Source organism: Python bivittatus, unplaced genomic scaffold (genome assembly GCF_059951505.1).
Source record: "Python bivittatus isolate LINGU-HERP-01145 unplaced genomic scaffold, Pbiv_v1 ctg000480_np1212, whole genome shotgun sequence".
In the NCBI taxonomy this organism is placed as follows: Eukaryota; Metazoa; Chordata; class Lepidosauria; order Squamata; family Pythonidae; genus Python; species Python bivittatus.
The window spans coordinates 8,338,617-8,360,034 of NW_028277075.1; the positions used below are offsets into that span (position 1 = coordinate 8,338,617).

The 21,418-nt window shown below is 36.2% G+C and overlaps 1 protein-coding gene across 1 annotated transcript in view; it reads right to left on the reverse strand.

The window, feature by feature from the left end:
- LOC103049494 (neurexin-3) overlaps positions 1-11,681 on the reverse strand; it is a 217,048-nt gene extending 205,367 nt beyond the window's left edge. The window contains exons 1-3 of the mRNA XM_088146730.1: positions 11,646-11,681; positions 11,167-11,499; positions 2,201-2,362 (exon numbers count right to left, since the gene is read on the reverse strand). Coding sequence (XP_088002856.1) covers positions 2,201-2,362; positions 11,167-11,499; positions 11,646-11,681 — 531 coding nt within the window. The remainder of the gene's footprint in view (positions 1-2,200; positions 2,363-11,166; positions 11,500-11,645) is intronic.
- Positions 11,682-21,418: the final 9,737 nt, after the last annotated feature.

Genomic DNA, 21,418 nt, shown 5'->3' on the forward strand with positions numbered 1-21,418 from the left:
CCACCAAGGAATGACACCGTGCAGGGTGGCCAAAAAGGTAGAGATGTGGGGGAAATAGGTGGGTGGGGGGAGTTGAAGTGCCCATTCAGTCATAAGTGCAGGCAGGCTACTGAGCATCTTAATTTTGATGTGACTGCGGGGGTGCTGCAACAGTCATAACTTTGAGGATCAGTTGTAACTCCCTTCATTCAGCACCACTATAACTTTGAATGGTTGCTGAATGAATGGCCGTAAATCGAGGACTACCTGTTTACATTCAGCAATCACTTGTTCAGCGATTGTTTGAAGTTACGATGGTGCTGAACAAGGAAACTTACAACTGTTGTCATAGTTGAGGCCATTGCAATGTCCCCTCGGTCACGCATTTGCGATTTGGGCACTTGGCAATTGGCTTGCAGTTACGACAATCGTAGCATCCTGTGGTCACAAGATTGCCATTTGTGACCTTCACTGCTGGCTTCTGACAAGCAAAATCATTGGGGAAGCAGGAGGTTGCAAATGGCAATCACACAACATAGCGCCTAACAACCGACTTGGATGCATGTTATGACAGCAACCAGAACTGTAACTGCTGTTGTAAATCAGCATGGTCACGTGACGTCATCCTTTATGACTGCATCACTTAGCAATGGAGTTGCCAGTCCCAATTACTGTTGTTAAGCAAGGACTACCTGGATCTAAATCTATTTTATATCAATACCATTTATTATAGTAGTTCTCCATACCTTTCTGTCCAAGCAATGCATCCTTCCTTCCACTGCATCCATAATCTGTCATGTATTGCCATTTGTTCTATAAACATCTCACCTCTCTCTTTCTAAGGACCTCAGAAACTCCACCTGATCATAATTTTTTTCAGTATTCCCCTTTTTCTCAAACTTTTTGCTCTTCCTTCATGTTTTTTTTAATTTGATCCTCATTCATTTTCTCCATATGATCAAATCACCTCAATATTTTTATTTTGTATTGCTCACTCACTTTCATATGCAATGCAAATTCATTCAGCATCCATTCCTTTTCAATCCTATATTTTTTACCACATACACTTAAGTAATCCTTTCCCACTGCATTCAATATATTTTTATATTTTTCCTGAAATACTCAGCTATCATAAAAAAGTGGGCAGAAATATGCTTTTATACATAGCCATTTCCACTTATTTCTTCATTCTTCACACTAGCTTTCTGCCAGCAATTATGTCTTAAGGTATCTCCGTCCATTTTCCCATATTTGACAACCATTCTTCCTCTAGTTTTTTGCCATTTATTTATAATTCGAACTTGTTCACTCCATTTTCCTTGTTAAAATCTACTGCTTTGATCTTTGATACATTAATTTTCAGCTCCCTACTCCTCACTACATTATTTAATATAACATTCTTTGGAGTTCATTTAGGTTCTCAGACAACATGATGGCACTGTTTGGATATAAAAGTACAAGCATATTCATATCCCCACCAACTCCCTCTAACACCGCCACAAACATTCCTCATACATTTGTCAGCAACGTATTAAATAACCAAGGGGATATCGCACAATTTTATCTTACCTTTTGTTCTATATTGAACCATTTCCATTTATTCTCATGCATGCTTTACTTCCACCATAAATCACTCTTATCACATGCAGCAACCATATTTATGGAAAACATTCCATAATAAAAGCCTATTAACTTTACTACTTTCTTTCTCCAAATTAGCAAATATATGATATACTTTCTCACATTTACATATTTCTCAATGACCTGCTGAAGAGCAAAAATCTGGTCTTCATACCTTCTGACATGAACTCTATCAATGGGCAGTCTGTTTCTCTCATTTCTTACCTTGTGTATTGTGTGTTCTATGGCTGTTTGTAGAGCTTTTCTGTTTATTTTGTTTGCATTTTTAATTGTTGTAATATTGTATGCTGCCTAGAGCCACACTGGAGTCAGGCAGCCTTATACATTTACAAAACAGATAAGCTACCTGTGAGCATCTTCCAGCAGAAGTGCATGTCCTTAGCATATAGACAACTACTTTTCAGGAAAACGGAAAATAGAGCTGATCGGTATTAAGTTGGTACAGTTGGGAGCTAACTGTTCATTAGAGAATGGGCTGCTATTCATGTGAATATCAAAATGGCTTGCTAGTGATGGAATGCTTGCTATGCTTGGCATAGAAATATAAAACAAGATAATGTTGTTGATTCAAAATATTTACCTCTTTCAGACAACCCATGAAATTATTGCTGATAGGAGACCCAGGTAAATCAGCTGTACTGGGACTTCCACCGACATAGAAGAAATCATCTGAGCCAAGCATAGTATAATCCTCTTGTGTGTAGCCAGTAGTGGTGAGGATTCCATCCACAGAGATCGTCACCTGTTTGAAGGATACAATGGACAAAACAAAAACAAAAAAAAAGGAAAAGAAAAACAAAATTCCCAGCAATGACCTTACAGTTCTTAAAAGAGCAAGTCATCTCCCTATTTTTATAAAACTTTTAGAATAGGTTTTGCTGAGCTTTGCTTATTCAATGCAGCTCAGTTCCATTTTCTGGTCTGCTTTTTGTCCCTCCACTCCAAGTCCTTAATCACCTGCATTGCTAGTTCAACATTGCTAAGGCCAAAGAGAGCTATTCTACCTGCCATGATGGCTTCCATTTAATAAGGCCAGAAAATGGAGCAATTCTTGGAGGAGAGAGCTTATCTGAGCTGATAGTATGATTTATTAGTCATTATTGGTAGTGATTATTGTTAGTTATGACTGTTAGCAAAGACACTAATGATGAAGTTGATATATTTGATTTTGCTTCTTTTTATTTATTTGGCTCACAGCACACCAATGATCATGCATCCAGGAAAGGGAGGAAGGGAAGGGATCTCACTTTCAATACATTATGGATGAACATGCTATGTACCTACAAAGACACCCACCACCACCCAGTACTGCAACTTAAAAGGAAAAAAAGTACAAAAATTAAAGATCAAGATTGAAAAAAAAACTAAAGAAAGAAGTCAACCACACACCAGCAAGTGTGAGAAACGTAAAGTGAATTTGAAAACAAGAGAGAAAAAAAGGCAAGCGTGCTCACACCCCATACTTCAGCACATCCATGCCAGTGTTTTTCAAAGCCCAGAAGGACAAAGTATCCTGAGAGAGACTTTTTCACACTTGCATGCAATCCTTAAAAAAAATAAAAAATAAATAAACTATAGAGGGAGAACCCCATCCAACACTTAAAAGAAAGGAAAACTAAAATTTAAAAGTCTAAAAAAAAAGTCCAAACCCCATAATACATGGAGGGCAATGGAAAACAGAAAGGGGGGTGGGGAAAGGAAGGTAGTGAAAATGATACGCACGTGATTTAAAGGTTAGATTAGTGGCTTGGTGAAGAGATGGGGAGTGAGAGCTGCAGTATGGTAGGTTGGGAAAGGAGGCGGGGATTAACCAGACATAGACATGCCATGCAGCGTATGTATTGTACTGAAACAAACAACTGGCTGAGCTTCTTTTGGTTGTGGCTAGTGGAATTTCAAAAAGACAGAGAAAGAATATGTGTGGAGGCTGGCCAGAGGAAGAGGTTACGATGAAGTGAGGAAAAAAGAGGGAAGCTTTGCCCAGTTTTGCCTACAGCAGCTGTTGTTACAACAACAACAACAAAACCAAAAAATGAGGGGAAAAAGACTGGCCTCACCACAACAAACTATAGGCCCTGACATGGTAGTTGAGCTAAAAACCTTCATAAAAACAGAAAAAGAAAAAAGCAAGTCTCACCTCCCCAAACCAAAAAAAGGAAGAAAACCAAAAGGAAAAAGAAAGAAAAAGGATTAGCAAAATATTGAAAAAAAGAAAAGAAAAAAATCTTTAAAAATAGATAGGGTAAAGAAGCCAGCAAAAGAGAGAATTAAATCCCATTTCCAGAACTGTTGTATTAGTTTTCCTTTTTGCTTTTTGGCTTACAGAAAAGATATAAAAATACAAATAGATAGGAAGAAAAGGTAGCTACAGCAAAATCAAAAGTAAAATAAAAGGGGAAGGCAAGTTTAAAGGGGAGGAAAAAGAGGGGATGGGGGATGGAGAGGGAAAGGAAGATAACACACGGCAAACCCAAAAAAAGAGACAATAAGAATGATATCTACCAGACAATGTAGTTTGTTTACCATAGCGTGTCCAATGCCTGAGTGCTTTGCGGAAAAGGGGGAAGAAAGGAAATTAAAAAATTGTGAACAGAACGATTGTTAATTAAAATAACCAAAAGCAAAGATGAGTCGTTAGGGTGTTAGTACATTAGTCGGTTAGTAAAAATGACACATTGCATGAATGGTCTAGTGTTAGTTTTTCAAAAAAAGGCATGGGGTGCCCGACACACACAGAGTGAGAAAGAGGACAGCATGAGCAGGACTGTCTGGGAACCATGCCATAGAGATTGTTAGAAGGAAGGGAGCGGCCTGCCCTTCCCTTCTTCTTATGCTGTTAGTTACCCATCCCACCCTGAGAAACATAAGTGGTATTTCCTCTAAAACCAGCTTAGAATTTGAAGGATACAAACCATACTTACTTTTCAAGTGAAAATCAAATGTGTACCTCTCCACCCACATAAATAATTATATACCATCATGAGTGATTCCAACCCTTCCATCCCAGTTCCCAATCCATTTCTACCTCCTTTTAGAATTCCAGTCAATGCTACCCTCCAGTATTGCTCAGATATTCTAACCAACTGGACCTGTCTCTTGGGTTCAAGCTGTTGCTTGACAATTCCCAGGGGGCTGTACTACCCATCCCCCAATTCCCAGTTTTTTGTTGTTGTTTTTTTTCCTTTACAGCAGTTGAATTCTCAGGAAAGACATACAGAATATAAATGATTGGACTAACAGAGACAACGTGTAGCTCACCTGCAATATTCAGGAAAGTGGGGAGAAGTTTCCCTAATTGAAGGAGGCATGAAGATTGCTTGCATCAGGTATTTTGGAATGAATGGAAGAAAGTTGACAGAATTTAACATGTCATTTGAGGAAAGGGAAGACATGTCTTTCTTACTCATGGATAGTTTTATGACTGACTTCCAAACCGCCAAACTCTACTATAGATGCTAATAATCATGGTGGTACTTATTCCTTTGGAAGGATTTCAGAGAAAGGCTTAATTAGTAGTCTTTAGAGATGTTACCAACATCGGGAAACCTATGCTGACAACTGAGGTTCTAGTGCTTCTAGTTTCCAATGGGTGCTGGAAACCCTTTGATTATGCAAAACTGAGAGAAAAGTATTTTTTCATGAAACATCAACCTAAGGGTAATAGTTGATGTGATCTGTACATTAATCTCATCAAACAGATTTTACAGTTTTGATTGTGTTTTATAATTTTCAGTGTCTTTCGGTACCCTGCTAAGCTTGTTTGAGTAGAGATGACACAAGGACAACAAAAAAGGCATCATCTGTATCCGGTCTAAAATGTATTGAAAAAATGTTGTAGTCCTTCTATTGCAAAATTAACTCCCACATGGTTTTAAGCAATTGGGGGCTGAGCCAGATTGGACCAATAAGGTTGTTTGTTCAGTCTCCTGCTCTGATGCATTTAGATTTTACTGATTTCAAAGATATTTGTCTGCTGTGTTTCATATTTGTTTATACTATTTTATTGTATTTTATTATAATGTATTATATTTGTATTTAATAATACATATGTAGTATCCTTAAGTACCATTTTGGTGAAAAGGCAAAACATAACATTTATTGGTTGGCTGTATTCTTTTTTGATATGTGTTGTTTTCTTTTAATTGTCATTGTGGAGTTGAGTAGCTTTGAAATCAAATCAAATCAATAAAATATTTAGCAGAAAGACATTTCAGCAACGGTGTAAGCACTATTTTCATATTCTTTTACTTTTGATCATGAAAATTATTATTTTAAAAAGCCTCTCACCACATGCTAGAAAGCATGACTGTCCAGCATGGCACATGTGATAAAGTGTTAGCTTGAACCATTGGACTATTTCTTTTGTTTTATATACTATTTCGATCTACATATTTAAGTGTATCTACAAGAAAAACAAATAATCATACCAATCTTCTTCTGAAGCCGCTGGTGAAATATATTGACACTTTCCCAATTGTACCATTAAAAATACTTCCATTCAATAAAATAAACATTTTTGTTAAAATAACCGTATGGGAAATTAACTGGGACATAAATTGCTTTGAACTGAATTAACTGTATAGTGATTTCTCTATGCAACAGCATCACATTTTTTTTTTTAAAAAATGAATGTACAGTTGTTCTTTTATAAATGTATAGTTTCAGGTTGCAGGTACAAAAATAGCAAATTTGAATTATGAGAGATACAAACATTTATGTCTTTTCCAGAAAGCCTGCATTGGTTTTCTAATTGAAAAGCATTCCCGAATATGCTAATTTTTAATGTGTTCCATGAAGCATTTCTTTATAGAGAAAAAACTGGAATGCGATTGTCCAACAAAAAATAATTGTTATTTCATTCTGCTGTACATGTACATTGTCTGAATATATGAAAGGAAAAACAAAGATCTTTATTTTAAAAAAACTGCTGAAAATTCTGTATTGCTATATCCTCTGTGTCTGTATTTTGAATAGGGAGCTGGGCTGTAGCCAGAAATATTAGTTTTACTTTGGATATTGCCTCTCATTAAAAGAAATTCTCTCCCATTTAAAGAAAAATAGTACACCATTAACCAAAATGGTTATTGAAACTGAAAGAGAATTTCAGAGAACAGCCATTATAAAATAAATGTATTTTTGTAGTGTGTGAAAATGTGTGTGCATGAAACATGGATAAAAGGAATAAAAAGTTATAGATTAAAATTATATTTTGAGGATGACCACCCTTTTCCAGACAATGAGAAAGTTTAAATTCAATGACATCATTAGTCCAATGGAAATAATTTTTGCCTTCAGATGCATCCCTGTAGTTCTATGTTACTTTAATCAGAACTTGGCCTGCTACCATACTATTGTTATGGTTGTATAAATATACCAGATGTTTAGAAATTAAACATTTGAAGCCCTGCAATAGAATGACACAAATGCTATATTCTTTAAAAAGTAAAAATATCTATGCGCAAGTAAAAAAAAAAGCCTGCTCTGAGTCAAGTTAAATTTTAAAATATAGCAAAGAAGATTTGGGAGTGATTATGAGAAGTACCAATCAAAACATAAGGTAAACAGGAAATCTAGAAAATCAGAGTTGTTGTGGTTCCCCAAGATGCAAAATTAAGTGTTCTGGTTTCAAAGATATTTCAAAACAGGCAAAGAGTTCTCAGTATCTAACTTCTTAAAATAATGGATCAAAAGGTATACTGAAGTGTGATTTTCCAGCAGAAAAACTAAGAAAAACCTGGTATACCAAGCACTGCATAAGAGTACTTGGATGAAAGATTATACTGTATAAAAATCTAATAAGCACAAGACTGGTGATATTATTTGATCTAAAAGTTTCTGATTTGTAGCTTTCTTCTAAAATCATCCTCGGTACCAGGGAATGAAAAGGAAGCTAAGGTAATTCTAATCAAAAAGTTGCAAAGAAAATCAGAAATCTATACACTAATGAATCTAATTCTGATACTCAGAAAAATTAGTTGAAGATACAGTCAAAATAAGCACAATTATAATGCACAAATGAGAAATGCCTTCTAGGGAGGAAGTGGAATAGAAATTGTGAAAAGACATCATAACTCAGAATGAAATCTAATCCATTGTTGGTCAATAATTGATTCAAAGTGCATTATTTTCACCTAAAAGGATGTCTCACTGGCATAGCAAAATCAGGTTGAGCCATCAGCACTATGCATTGTGATACAAAAAAATATTGCTTTGTAATGTTATTAACTAAATCAAATACTGGAGACTGGAGACTGAGGATGCATATAACTCACCTATAAACCATTTTGACCATCACAAAGTCCAAAGTGCTAGTGTAGGCCTATTCAGCCATTAGCCAATTGCCAGCAATCCTGATACAAATTAAACTCAGAAGATTTACTCATAAAAATATGAGTAATCTCAGTGATTTCATCTTGTAGCTATTACATTAATACTCCCTCTCAGGAAGTCTTTTAATTTCACCCATAGTCAAACTTTATGGGAAATATAAAACTACCTCATTCAGAATTATATTACAAGAGGGAAAAACATCTTCTATCTATCAAGGGTTGGCATCAACACACCACACCCTCAGATAGCTTACAAAACAGACAGGAACCTCTGTTAGCCCCACTTATGCTGATAATTGGATTGGTCTTCCCACCTACCAATTCCTCGGAGTACAGATTTACTGGTGAAAAACACATATGCCATTTACACTTTAATGATTTAAAGTGCCTAATATAGCATCACCCAAGAGCTCTGTGGGAGATTAAAACTGGGGGTTGATCATTAGATAAGTCTGTAGCTGGAAGCAAGTAGCAGGAGTTCCCAATATAATCTAATAAACACAATACAGACAAAATATTAAGTGCAGGAACCCAATACTGAAAACAAAGGTATGTAAATGAAGATCATGGTTTTCCCAGTTGTAACATATGACTTATTTTGGTTTTGTATATTATTTAATTTTATTGTTGTATGCATCTAGAGTCACAAACTGTGAGAGGGGCAGCTTTGTAAACCTCATAAATAGATAAATAGATAGTTGTGAAATCTGGACTATCAGGAAGGCTAAATTAATAAAAACGAATGTCTTTGAATTGTGGAGCTGGAGAAAAAGGCTGAGAATACCTTGGACTGAATGAACTAATCATGTTATATTAGATGAAGTAAAACCAGAGGCCCTGAGGAGGCCCTGATGCTTGGGGGAAAAAAATGAAGAGGAGAACAAAAGCAAGATTGCTCAATACTATTCCTGATATCACAAACATGATCGTGCAAGAATTCATAGAAGCAGTTATTGACAAACAATCCTGATGAAATGTTGAGTGATTAAGAACTGGAACTAACTAAATGACTGAACAGCAACAAATTACATTTAAAAAATTGGAATATTCAAATATACGCAACATTTATGGCTTTGCTCACTGTCACCAATGCCTTGGTCACCTCTTGTTTGGACTTGAAGACCACCCAGAAAGTTCAGCTAATTCAGTAGTTCAAGCAGTGAGCTTGCCCATGTAACACTGCTTTGCTTACCAGCATGCTTCTGAGTGCAATTCAAGGTGCTGGTTGTCACCTTTAAACTCCTATGTGGCTCAGCATCTGGGTATTTTTGAGACTGCTAATCCAAGTGGCTTCTGCCCATCTGTTAAGATTTGAAGAGAAGTCTCCCTCCAGGTCGCTACCCCTAAGGAGTATCATCTGCAGCAACCATGGGGTTGGGCCATCTCGGTTACTGCTCTCAACACAGCAGCATTCCCCTGGAGGACAGATCGGCTCCAATTCTTATGGCCTTCGGAAAAATGATCAAGATCTTTTTCAGTAAATATTGAATTTGTCCTTTCCTGCAGGGGGGATTGGACTGTTCTCAGTGATTGGGATATTTCATTGTAGTGATGTGTGTGTGTGTGTGTGTGTGTGTGTGTGTGTTTAACCCTATTATTGTTGTTCTATAAATGACTCAGGATCAGTTGTGATTGGAGTGGAAGATAAGCCAAATCAGTCAGTCAATCTCAGGTGGAAAGAAAATGTAAGCACCCTAGAACCTGCAAACCCAATGAAAAAAGCAAAAGAGGAAAAACTCTATTGTTCATTCTACTTAAGGACTGCTGATATGGGAAGGCTCTGGAAATTCAACTAATTATGCAAGAAAATGCCCATGGGGGAAGGAAGATTTTTCTATAGCTTGAGGGGTGATTGTTAATGTCCTTAGCAATTGAGGATTATTATTTTCTGTTATTATAGAAATTCCTTGAAGTCAGCTTCAAGCATAAAGCAACTGGTGTAAATATGCATATGTGCAAGTAAAATAAATATGCAATGTTTTGCTTAAATCAACAAGTGTTTGAATGTTTGCAATTTTAAAAGCTAAAATATCAGTTTGAAAGAATCTCAAGTGACAAACTATTTACACAGCATTTACCAATCAATAAGAACCAAAAAGTTTACATATACAATAGAAAATCCATTTGTCATGCTGCAAATGGTCTCAAGTGACTTAATATATTTCACCAGCTTTCAGAAGGGGTGAATATATTTATATTCATCTTACCTATTAAAAGCTTATGTGTATATTGTAGGGGAGAGGGAATAGTTTTGATATTTTAAGTCTGGCTATCTATAAGTAAAAACATTATCAGAAAGAGCTGTGTGTTTAGAGAACTAATGGGTTTAGAGAACTAATAAATGGAGTTACAAAAGGGCAAAAAAATATTAATAATAATAATAAAGGGATAGGGAAGGGGATCTTCAAAGTAGCTTTCCTCCTCTATGCAGTCATCACAAGGAAAGATGGATAGAGACAAAAGCAGTAGTAGCGTAGATTCATAATGAAAATCAAAGCAAAGAAATAAGGAGATCTGGAAAAAGTACGGCCAGTATCAGGAGCATAAGGTTAAAATAAGTAACTCACATAGAAAAGAAAAATAGAGAGAGAAACAGAAGAAACAAAGACTATTATCAGCCCAGCCCACTAAAAAATTCACCCGCACAAGCTCTCTTGAAATGGTCTTGCTCAGACACCATTCATTGCAAAAGGATTGTGCAAAAGAAAGTCCAAGTGAATCAGGCCCATTACAGAATTAGAGTAATGATATTATGGAAATGGTTAAATCAATTACCAGGACATAAAGGAGAAAAAGGAAGTGGATAAAGCTGCTGCAGAAAATAGTTTCCATTCCTACTGTAATTAAATGCGACAAGAATATTACTGATAAGATTGAAATGTAATTAAGGAAATAATAAAACAGAAAGGAAAAGGAGGGGGAAAGTGCAAAGGAAAACTGAGATAAAAGTGAAGTTAAGTCACAAAATAGTATTGTTAAAGTAAATTGGGGATGGGGAAAGGCAGAAAATTATCAAGTGGAAATGAAGTTATTGCAATGAGGCCAAGTTACAGTAAATGATTCAGCACTTGTTTTCCCTCCAGTACTGCACAAGGTTAGGTGCTCCTCCCAGCCCAAACAGAGAGATATCTATCAGCTTCCTTCTAACTGCCCATTTACGGTTCTGTTTATTCACTACAGCAGAACTTTCCCACAACTCTCTTCCTTTCCCCATTACCTGCCGCAGGTTGCGAGTCACTTTTACGTTGTGCCATTGGTTGTCATTAAATTTGCCACTGACTGGCTCCACAATGGCTTCAAAGGCTCCGGATCCCAAGTTAATGATCAGTGAGACGGCACCGTCTTTCAGAGCCAAGTTGACATAATCAGCCGACTTGCCCGTGTGCAGGATAAGCCCGTTGCGCTGCCATGTCTTGAAGGAGAGTGTGATTTCATCGCTGCTGCTTTGAATGGGGTTCTGAGAGAGGTCATAGCACAGGTATTCAGAGCCACGGAAAGTAGCTACGTTCTCATCTCTTGCTGCAGAAAGACAAGAAGAAGATGCAGAAGGCTGGTCAGTTTTGTTTCATGAAGAAATAATACTCAGTTTGTTCCACTGAAATACAAACCAGATCTTCATGAATTATGGTTGCTTTTATTTTCTCTTTGCATCTGTTTACATTGATTATATATTTAAAACAGGGATAAGGAACTTACTTTCACCAGAAGATTGAACTGCCTCTGGACAAACATTACTTCTCAGAGCACAGGAATGTGGCCCCTGACATAGTTATCAATGTATCTGTTTCAAGCCTTCCAGGCAGGCGAAGTTTTTAATCTCTGAGCAGAGATTAAAGGGTTGTTTTTTTTCCTCTGGCCTACTCAGATGAGGAGTATAACCTTAGAAGAGAGATTGGATGTAGGAATGAAGCTAATGGACTGTATGGGAAATACATACAATCCACACCCAATGGAATGGAGCATCTTTTTGCTTGATTTAGAGATATAAGTGAATACATGAAACAAAACTTTCAGAGAATTAACATGCAATGAACTCAGATCATCAGAGGCAAATCTAACATCTATCTTAGCAGCTTAATTACAGATTCTTCTAATTGCATTTCATTCATGAACTTTAGTTCTTCACTTCATCATCTGTAACATATTGCATAAAGGTGAAATATTTCTCAATCTTATTGTAAAGTTGGCACCATTCAAAGTATTATTTAACAAATAATTTACTGTTTTTGACAAATTGTTCATTTAAATTAACTGATAACTAAATTCGGTCATCTTAACAGATTTGTTTCTGATTTTCATTCATTGACAAAACAGCATAAATTAAAGAAGTCCATACTACACAGAATAGATATAAGCTATCATTGAGAGTTATATCAGTCCTTTGAAAAAGGTGCCTCAGAATAGGGAAAGCGTTTAGAAAGCACTGCTTTTTTTTTTAATTGTTAAAGCAATCACATCTTTTTCCAGATTCTCAAAGCTGTTTCAGAAGCTGATCCCAGCTTTCTCTCCGTGTGTATGCATACATTGCTTTCCAGGGATGAGGGAAGGGGAGAGCCATCCAGAGAATCAGCATTTCACTGGGAAAGGACTGTCCAGTGGTAACACAGGGGGAGCACTAAAGGAACAGGTCTTTTCTAATGGGTTGTGCTCAGGAGGAGGCCACTCATCATATTCTATCAGCAATGTGGGATCCAAATTAGGTTAATTGCAATCAGGGTCTTCTAAAATCTATGGGATAAATTAGTAACAATTTATCATAGCTTCAGTGATTTAAATCCCATAACTTTCAGCTAATCTCACACATTCAGAAGTTTGCAATATGATAAACTAAATTATGCAAAGGAATTTGTTTCCTTTTTTGTTAGGTTTGAGGCTTTATATACGATGTTGGCCAAAAGAAACAATGGATTTTTTTAAAATACCAAAAATGCCACAACCCATTAGGATCCCTGCCAGAGCTAACTAATATCTCTGGTGTTGTAACACTTGTCTGTCAGTGTTTTTCCCTCTGCAAGCTGATCAGTTTTTCTGGAATTTACAGAATCTAAACATTTTCTTAATGATCTGGGATTTTTTTGATTGCCTGCTAAATCCTAATCTCGTTACAGGAAGGTGAAAATAGAAAGAATGTTAAAACAGTTATAAACCATTAGCTGAAATAGATTCCCTAGGCACATTTTATGATATAAGCTTTGACCACTGAAATTGCTTTGGTTGGTATAATGGTTAGGAAACATTATTTGGATAGGAAACACTTAATGATCATCAACTTTTAAAATAATCAGCTGTGATTTTTTTTAAAAAAATAATCTGCCTCTGTGAGTTGGGTCTGGGGATGATACAATTATAATGGTTCTACTTTGAAAATTAATTTCAGAAAGAGTGGAGAACTTCCATTTGACTCCAAGTCATTTGAAGGGTGACATTCCACATACCTCTTCTTTGTGTGTGTGTGCGTGTGTGTGTGCATACTTGAAGAAGGTATGCAGGGACAGTTTATGCAAAATAAGAGACAATTTAGTCATGGGAAAGGAGGAGGTGTGAAAAAGAAACTCCAAATAATCCTGCCTTGACTTTGTTTGGTATAAGGGGCAGAGGGAAAATCTGGAAAGCTTTTGAAATTCTGTTATCATACCCTACAACAAGTAGGGTATGATAACAGTAACATTCCTGTGATCTCTGCACTGTCTCTTTCCTAACCTGACCTATCTTGAAGGAATTACAGATATACCAGCATACTGGTACCCAGGTCTATTTCTCAGTATTATCTGAATCAGTTGAGAATGTTAAAAGTGCTAAATAGAGTAGGCAACTGTGGCATTGCTATCGTTGAACTGTAATTCCCAACATCTCTCACTATTGGCCATGCTTCCCAGGGATGGTGAGGGTTGTATTCCAGCAACATCTGAAATTCAAGAGTTGTCTATTTCTGTGCTAAATCATCTGTAGATTTGGTAAGAAAAGGATGCAGGCCAAGAAGCTGAAGCTAAATTCTACAAAACATCGGCACTCTTGAGAGATGTTTCCTGAGTTTAAGAAGCTGGTATTCTGCCTCTTCATAGATTTTTGAAAGAATACTTTCTACTGTCTTACGCTGCATGGCCACTGAGATCTTTAGTTCTTGATATATCACTTTTGGAAGAAATGTTCTATACACTGTTGGAAACTTGATCCAGAAGAGACATAGTTAGAACTGACTTTGAATTCCTTACATTTTTTTTTTTTAGTGGTGGTGATGATCGAATGGTGCAATAATTATATAAAAAATAAAGATAATTGTTATTTTAATAACATAGCCCAATGCTTTATCATCATCCAGAGCCACAATAAAATATTGCACATCAATATCCTCCAAACTGTGGTAATGCCATAATTATTAAAGACTGAATTACGCTTGATGTATCTTTAACATCCATCAGCAACAAGGAGCATAGAAAGCTATATTAGCCTGTAACAATCGGTCTCAGGAGAACTGCTGACAACCATTTTATTTCCAAGCCAGCTAAGGTTAAATGTTTTACAGTGCTCTGTCTCCTTTCTGCAACAGAAATTTCCTGGCCGCTGCACTTGCTTCTGAACTAAAGAAAAGGAATGTATAACTATCAAGCCAGACATGCACTCTTTATATATACAGGTACCTCTGATCAAACAGCTGAATTCTGAAGCCAGGGTTAAATGGAGTCATAATGGTTAGGCTATATCACCTCAGTAAAGGATTTGTGAAGCATTAAGTATACATTTAAGAAACGGGGTCAAGGCAAGCAAATGTAAGTTCAATATAAGTTATATTAATCGCTTCAGCCATTTGTATAGAATTTAAATAAGTCATTCAGTACAACTGATTATATGAAAGCTCATTTATGAATTTTAATATTCATCCAGGGAAATTCTCACTCCAGAGACAATACTGTGCAAAGCATTCCAAAAGGCATTTTCAAAGCTTTCTGGTGCTTCAAAATGCACAGCTTCTGAAAGCGTTAAAGCAACTTTTTAAAGGTTGACATGACCACTCTGAAGACTTTCCCTGGCTGGACCTGTGATGTGCATGCCAAAACATCTAGAGGATATGGCTACTTTAACACTTCAATCAGGAGTACTTTATCCATGCCAATTATTTTGTGAAGCATCTCTTTTTAATGCTTTACATTTAAACTTAATGCTCTATTAAGCATATTTCAAAACATGCACTATAAAAGGTATTCCACATTCGTATATATGGGACTTGCTTCTAGTGAACCTGCATTGGATTGTGCTGTTAGCATCCATCTCACAGTTGCTACTTGACTGCAATGGTTTCATTCCCAAATTTTCCCCAAAACACAGCAAATTTACTACAAGAATGTTTAATGTAGCCAGTGTGACAAACAAGCACTTCCTCTTTAAAGAGAAAAAGAAGGAAATTGGACAAAATAGCCAAGGATAAAATAAGAAAGGACTAAATCATCCGGTCAGAAAACAATGTATCTTGCACAAGCATTCACAGGCAGGGTCAAATGACAAAAGTGATATTATTCCAATCCAAGCTCCTCTCCTTTTGTACGTGTGTCATGATGTGACATGCACATATGAGAGGAGTGGAGCTTGGATCACAATATTGCTTTTGGCATTTTGATGAAAGTGCTGAATCCTGCAGATGCCTTCCATAGCTGGGAAAGGAACAAAGAAAAGGCTCTACAGTTGGTTCAAAGTAAGTTCTCTAACCTGGGATGGACCATTACTAAACTAAAAACTACACACAATTACACATCTTTTTCTGACAACCTTGACTTGTACAGTTCTTTCAATAGCACCCACCTATGTTGGTATTTGGTATTCTAAGATACCAAATACATTTGCTGGATGCCAAAATTTAATTCCCATCTGAGAAAAGGATCTCAGCAAGCAGGCTGGGGAAATCTAATATTTTGTAGCGTACCTCAGAGTTAAAACACTGGATTGTAATTGAAAGAGTTACACATTCAAACAAAATCACCTAATACACTTTCTTTATTCTAGCTTAAACTAAGTTTATTATCCCACTATTAACATAGTGCTTCTATCTTCAAGTCCTTCTATGCTGCCTCAATATAGTGCAGGCTGATGGACCCCTCAGGTTGCCTGAATATTCATTTATGCATAAATTACATCTTTAAAGTATAATAAGAAATCAAAAACCTATTCAGTCCAACATCTGTACATCAGGCAGGCAGATGCACCCTTGAATCTTACAAGCAGAATATCAGTTCTCTTCCATTACTGGACTTTAGAAACTAGTATTTAAGGCATGTGTAATTCTGTAGACAGTTTACAGATAGCAACAGTAGCAGTCACCAATAGCTTTGGCCTTCATGAATTTGGCTAGCCTCCTTTTAATATTTCTGGTGGTCATTACAATATCTGATTGCAGCCAATTTTATAGCTGTGTTGTCTAAAGAAGGGCTTTTCTTAACCATCTTGTGACACTGCAACTAATTCACAACTAAGTGTTGTAGGATAGGGAAAAGGACAGCTATTCCTGCCAAAGCCATCCCTTACAAATAACTACAAAGAAGTAGTTCAACAAACCCATTAGTTCTACCTTTTAAAACATTTTCCCAATTCTCAATATCTAATTAATTTTCAAAGTATTCTTCCTCTTGAAGTCACCGCTGATTTAACCTTTTCCAAGTTTGTGAGAGGATTCCAGTTATAGTACAAACCAGAGACTAAGAGGCTGAATGCTTTCCTTTGATATTTACACAATGTTAGTTTGTTATACAAAATATATACTTCTAATGTGTTAAACCTTATATATATATATATATATATATATACACACACACACACACACACTTATCTGTGCCTAATTATATTTATAAGTGATAATGCCATAGTGGTAAGTGAAAAATGACAATATTTAACAGTTCCTTTTTCCCCTGTGTTTCTTTAACTGCCCACATTTTACAGCAATAAAGGTGGTATTACCACAATCATTTCCTAGTATTGCAATTGCTCCTTTTCACTGAGTTGCTCCTCTAGCTCTCAGTCCTTATCAGCTAGTAGGAGGGAGAAAACAATTACTCGTTGGTGGCTGGCTGTAACTGGTCTGAATCTTTGCAAGGCTTGTGAGACTATAAAGTTGTGCTACTACTTTCTTGGCTGTAGTAGCTTCCAAGACTTGTTACTCACTTCACCAACTGTTTTGGTCTCACCCACACCCCTGGCTGTTGTAGCCCTCCAATACACTCTATTTTCTCCCTTCCACCCACACCCTGTGCCTTCAGCGTTCTTCTTTTATCTCCCTGGAGTACAGATGTGATTCCTTGTTCTCTTAAAGTCCCAGGGAACTTTAAGAGGAATGAACACAATTCATAAGGAAAGAACACTCAGATCAGCAGTCTTGAGTCTTTCCTTTCACAAGGTTCTGTATATTATTTCTATTTCATCAACGTTGGTATTACTGATGACATTTTCTGGTTCTTTATTTCTGAAGTTGATATCATAAAAGAAATCTGTCCTTTTATTTTTAGGTGGATTTCTTCAATTTCTTCTATATGTGAAGCCATCATTAACAAGATCTTGGTATTTCATGCCTCTTGACTACCTGAACAAATTTCCAATCTACTTTGTCTAATGTGCATGCTATCTCCCACTCTAAAGGAAGTAAAGCTTTGGCACTATGATTCTAACAATGTTTCTGCAGTTTCAATTGCTTTAATACATGCCCTTGATCCTTCTGAGGTGTTAATAAAATTCCTATTAATTATAACCTTGTTCTTAAATGTCACATAACTAACATTGAAGCTGGTGACTGGTTAGCTAATATATGCCAAAACTTCAAAAGAAAAATCAGTACAGGTAATCCTCGAGTTATGACTTCTCATTCAGTGACCATTCAAAATTACAACAGCACTGAATGAGTGGTACTTTTGAATGGTCTTCGAAGTTCTGGCTGTTGCAACACCCCACAGTCATGTGATCGCAATTTGGGTGCTTGGCAACCAGTTCACACAGTTGCAGCATCCCATGGTCACATGATTGCCATTTGCAACCTTCTCTGCTGGCTTCCCATGAGCAAAGTCAATGGGGAGGCCAGCAGGGAAGGTAGCAAGTCACTCCCATAAGTCATTCCCACTGTTTTTTCTCCTGAGGAGCTCCACTATGGATTATAAGATCCCAGCACTCCCCTGCCTGCCCACACTCCCTAGAGCACACCCAGGCTTCCTAACTCAAGTTAACTTTTTTTTTTTATTAATCTAAATTTACACTGTTTATTCTTTCAATTTTCCCCATTACCTCACTCTATCATCATATTATTATTATTGTTTCCTGATATCAAAGTATCATCAGTATGACATAATACTTTCTTTAAACTATTACTAGTCTGTTTTGTTTCTTGGCAATCATTGCTTGTTGGGATTTTTCTGCTTTAATTACTTAAATTAGGACTGTATAACTTGTAGTAGCTCAAAACCTGCACCAGATTGTGCAGCATGTCAAGGGCCATACTCCATAAGTAACTGGAGACAAAGCCTATCTGTGGAGATGTTTCAGGAGTTTTAAGAGAAGAAATGAGTGCCTTAAGCACAACCAAAGCTTCAGGCACCCATTTTAACCACTGAAATACTCCAAAAGTACAAATAAAGGGCCTACATTTTGGCCCTGTCTTGTAGCGGGGAGAGAAGGGTGGGTATTCACATAAAAAGTCCTTGCAAGTTGCATCTGGCTTTTGAACCACATTTTTGGCACCCCTGGTTTAAACCAAAACTTTGGTATCTACCAAAAGGTGTGTTAAGTGAACATAGCTTTTAACTATGTTAATCTAATTGGATCTGCCAAAATGCATAGACTAAGATTTGCATGTACTAAATTAACTGTAATTTTATTAACTACAGTAACTTGATGATAATTGAAAATGTTCCCTCAAAATTAGCATTCTTTAACTTTGTAGGACCTGGACAAATTGTACCTGGTTTCTTCCTTGTTCTTTTATTATCATTATAGATTTACCCATTCTAAAAGTTCACCTACTTTTAATGTAACTCCATTGCTTTACTTTATTTTCTAAACTTTGTTCTCAAAATAATAGAATCTTTTTGGGGGGTACAAATTACTGAAGATACCTGTGGATTTAATCTAATGATTACATGATACATATTGTAATCTTTGAAATACATCTATAAAATATTCACTTGTAAGATTATTGTCTATTTCATAAATTATTTGTATTAGATTTAAATCACTTTTAAACAACAGCAAAATCATCAGCTTCAAATTCTAGCCTCATAGTAATACCTGTATATTTACAGTTCTGTTCACATTTCTCTAAACTTGCACACTTTGCTCAGAATATGTACTTCATCCAATATTTGAATTTTTCAACAATTTTGCATATAGGTTTTTTATGAGCACTAAAAGACAATGCAATTACATCAGCCTTGAAGTGTACAGTTTGCAGTAATTAACATGTAAATCAGGATTTCATTCTTCCTCTACCTCATTTGAAAGCTACATTCTGATAACAATATTATTAAATATTATTTATATAGTAGAGAATATAGGTAGCTCAGGGTTGAACCATTGGATTCTTGAGGTTCTCTGAACTTGGTTGTTTTTCTGCAGACATTTCATTTAATTTCCTAAAGACGTTTCATTACTGGGCTAGGCATCATCAATGCAAGAGAGAATGGAATTGGCTGGTTGTTTATATACTGTAGCTTGCCCTGCCAATCTTGGATGGGGTATGATTATTGTTTATCTGGTGCTATTTCCTGCTTACTTTGGTGTTGGCTGCTAGGAGGGGTGAGATCTGAGCTGCTAATTTCCATCCTTAACTTTGGGTTGTATCTTTTAAATGCTATGTAGATGGGGTTTGTCTCTATGTGTCTGCTGATGGATGATTTGTTAGAATGCCAAGCTTCCCAGAATTCCCTAGCATTTTTGGATTTAGTTTTGCCTAAAATGTCAACATTTTCCCAGTTGAAGTTATGGTTGAATTTGTCTATGTGTCGAGAGATTAAGGAATTTTCAGTAATATGAGACCAAAGTGGGTGGGTGGGGGGTGGAAAGGAAGGAGTGGCTATGCTATTTTACATAGTTGTTATTTTGATTTGCATTGAAAATATCAACACCCCATAATGTTTAGATGATATGCACTGATGTGAAATGTTGCCAAAAGGTGACTTTCCCTCTATTGTCCTATAATTAGTGATTTAAAAAACAACATTTAATTTTAACTAGATGTTTAAAACCTTTAGAACACAGAGAATAACTAGATGCCTATAACTTATAAGTTAATATTTTACATGTTCTGTTAAATAGCTTGATTCTAAACTTCAGGAAATGAAATATTGGATTCAGTTTTGGTAATAATAAACTTTCAGATCTATGGAATTTAAATCAGTTGTGAGTAACTGAATTATTTTGAGAATCAGCTCTTAAATGATTAAGTCAAATTCCAATCTAGAATTTATCACTTAACCAATATTGAATCGCCATGTTTCTGTAGTAATTTTCTATGCTATGTTAATGTTGGGAGGGAGGGAGGGAGGGAGGAGAATCATTATCAGCAATTATAAGCAGAGAAAATCCAAATGTTTTCCAAAAGATCAACTCTCTACCCCTCCAAGAGGCATTAAACAGCTTACTGTGGGCTGAGTTTGCTCAGTGGAAATGCTGATGATTTAAGTAAAAGAAACAAAATTGAGGTAGAAGGGTTAGAGTTAGGATGAAAGGTTGGTTGGCTACTGCTCTGAACAGAACATCAGACTGTAATGTTTTGTTGCATCTCCCACTTATTTATTAAAAATAACTGCATGAACCTACACATTAAATCAGGTGTACCTAAAGCGTTTGTATGTATACATACATACCACACACACACACACACACACACACACACCCCTTTGCCACTGCTGGCTTGATATGAAATAGGGTACTTGTCATATATGTAAGATGCATATGTTCATTATATATCACACTGTAGTACTGTATATGTATATGATATACTACAGCTTGTGTCTGATCAATTGTTATTTCAATGACATATGTTTCAGTTTGCATAGTTATGTCTTGTTTGGTTTAAGGAACTGATATTTAATGCTTTAGTTAGGAGGTTACAATAGTTTATCCATATAGAATGGGTAGATGAACAAGGCATTCAAATATAATTATTTACTGGGGGAAATATAGTATTTTGGTAATTCCTTTGTCTTTGTCAGATTATCACATGATATCAGCATAAGGCATTAAACTGGTAACTTCTATACAAGTATTGGGTTTAGTAAATTATTCTGTCCCCAGAAAGATTATCAATCTAACGATTTCAGGAAATCCCTTAGACTATCTGTGAGTATCTATTACCAACTTGGTTGGTTACTGGGAAAATAATGTATGACTGGTATTGGCAGAATTTTTTCTAGGTCTCCTTTCTCCAGTAGCAGGAATGCAATGCACCTTTGTATACTGATAAGCCTATGGCAGTGAAGTTCCTGTGAAACAGATTAAAATAG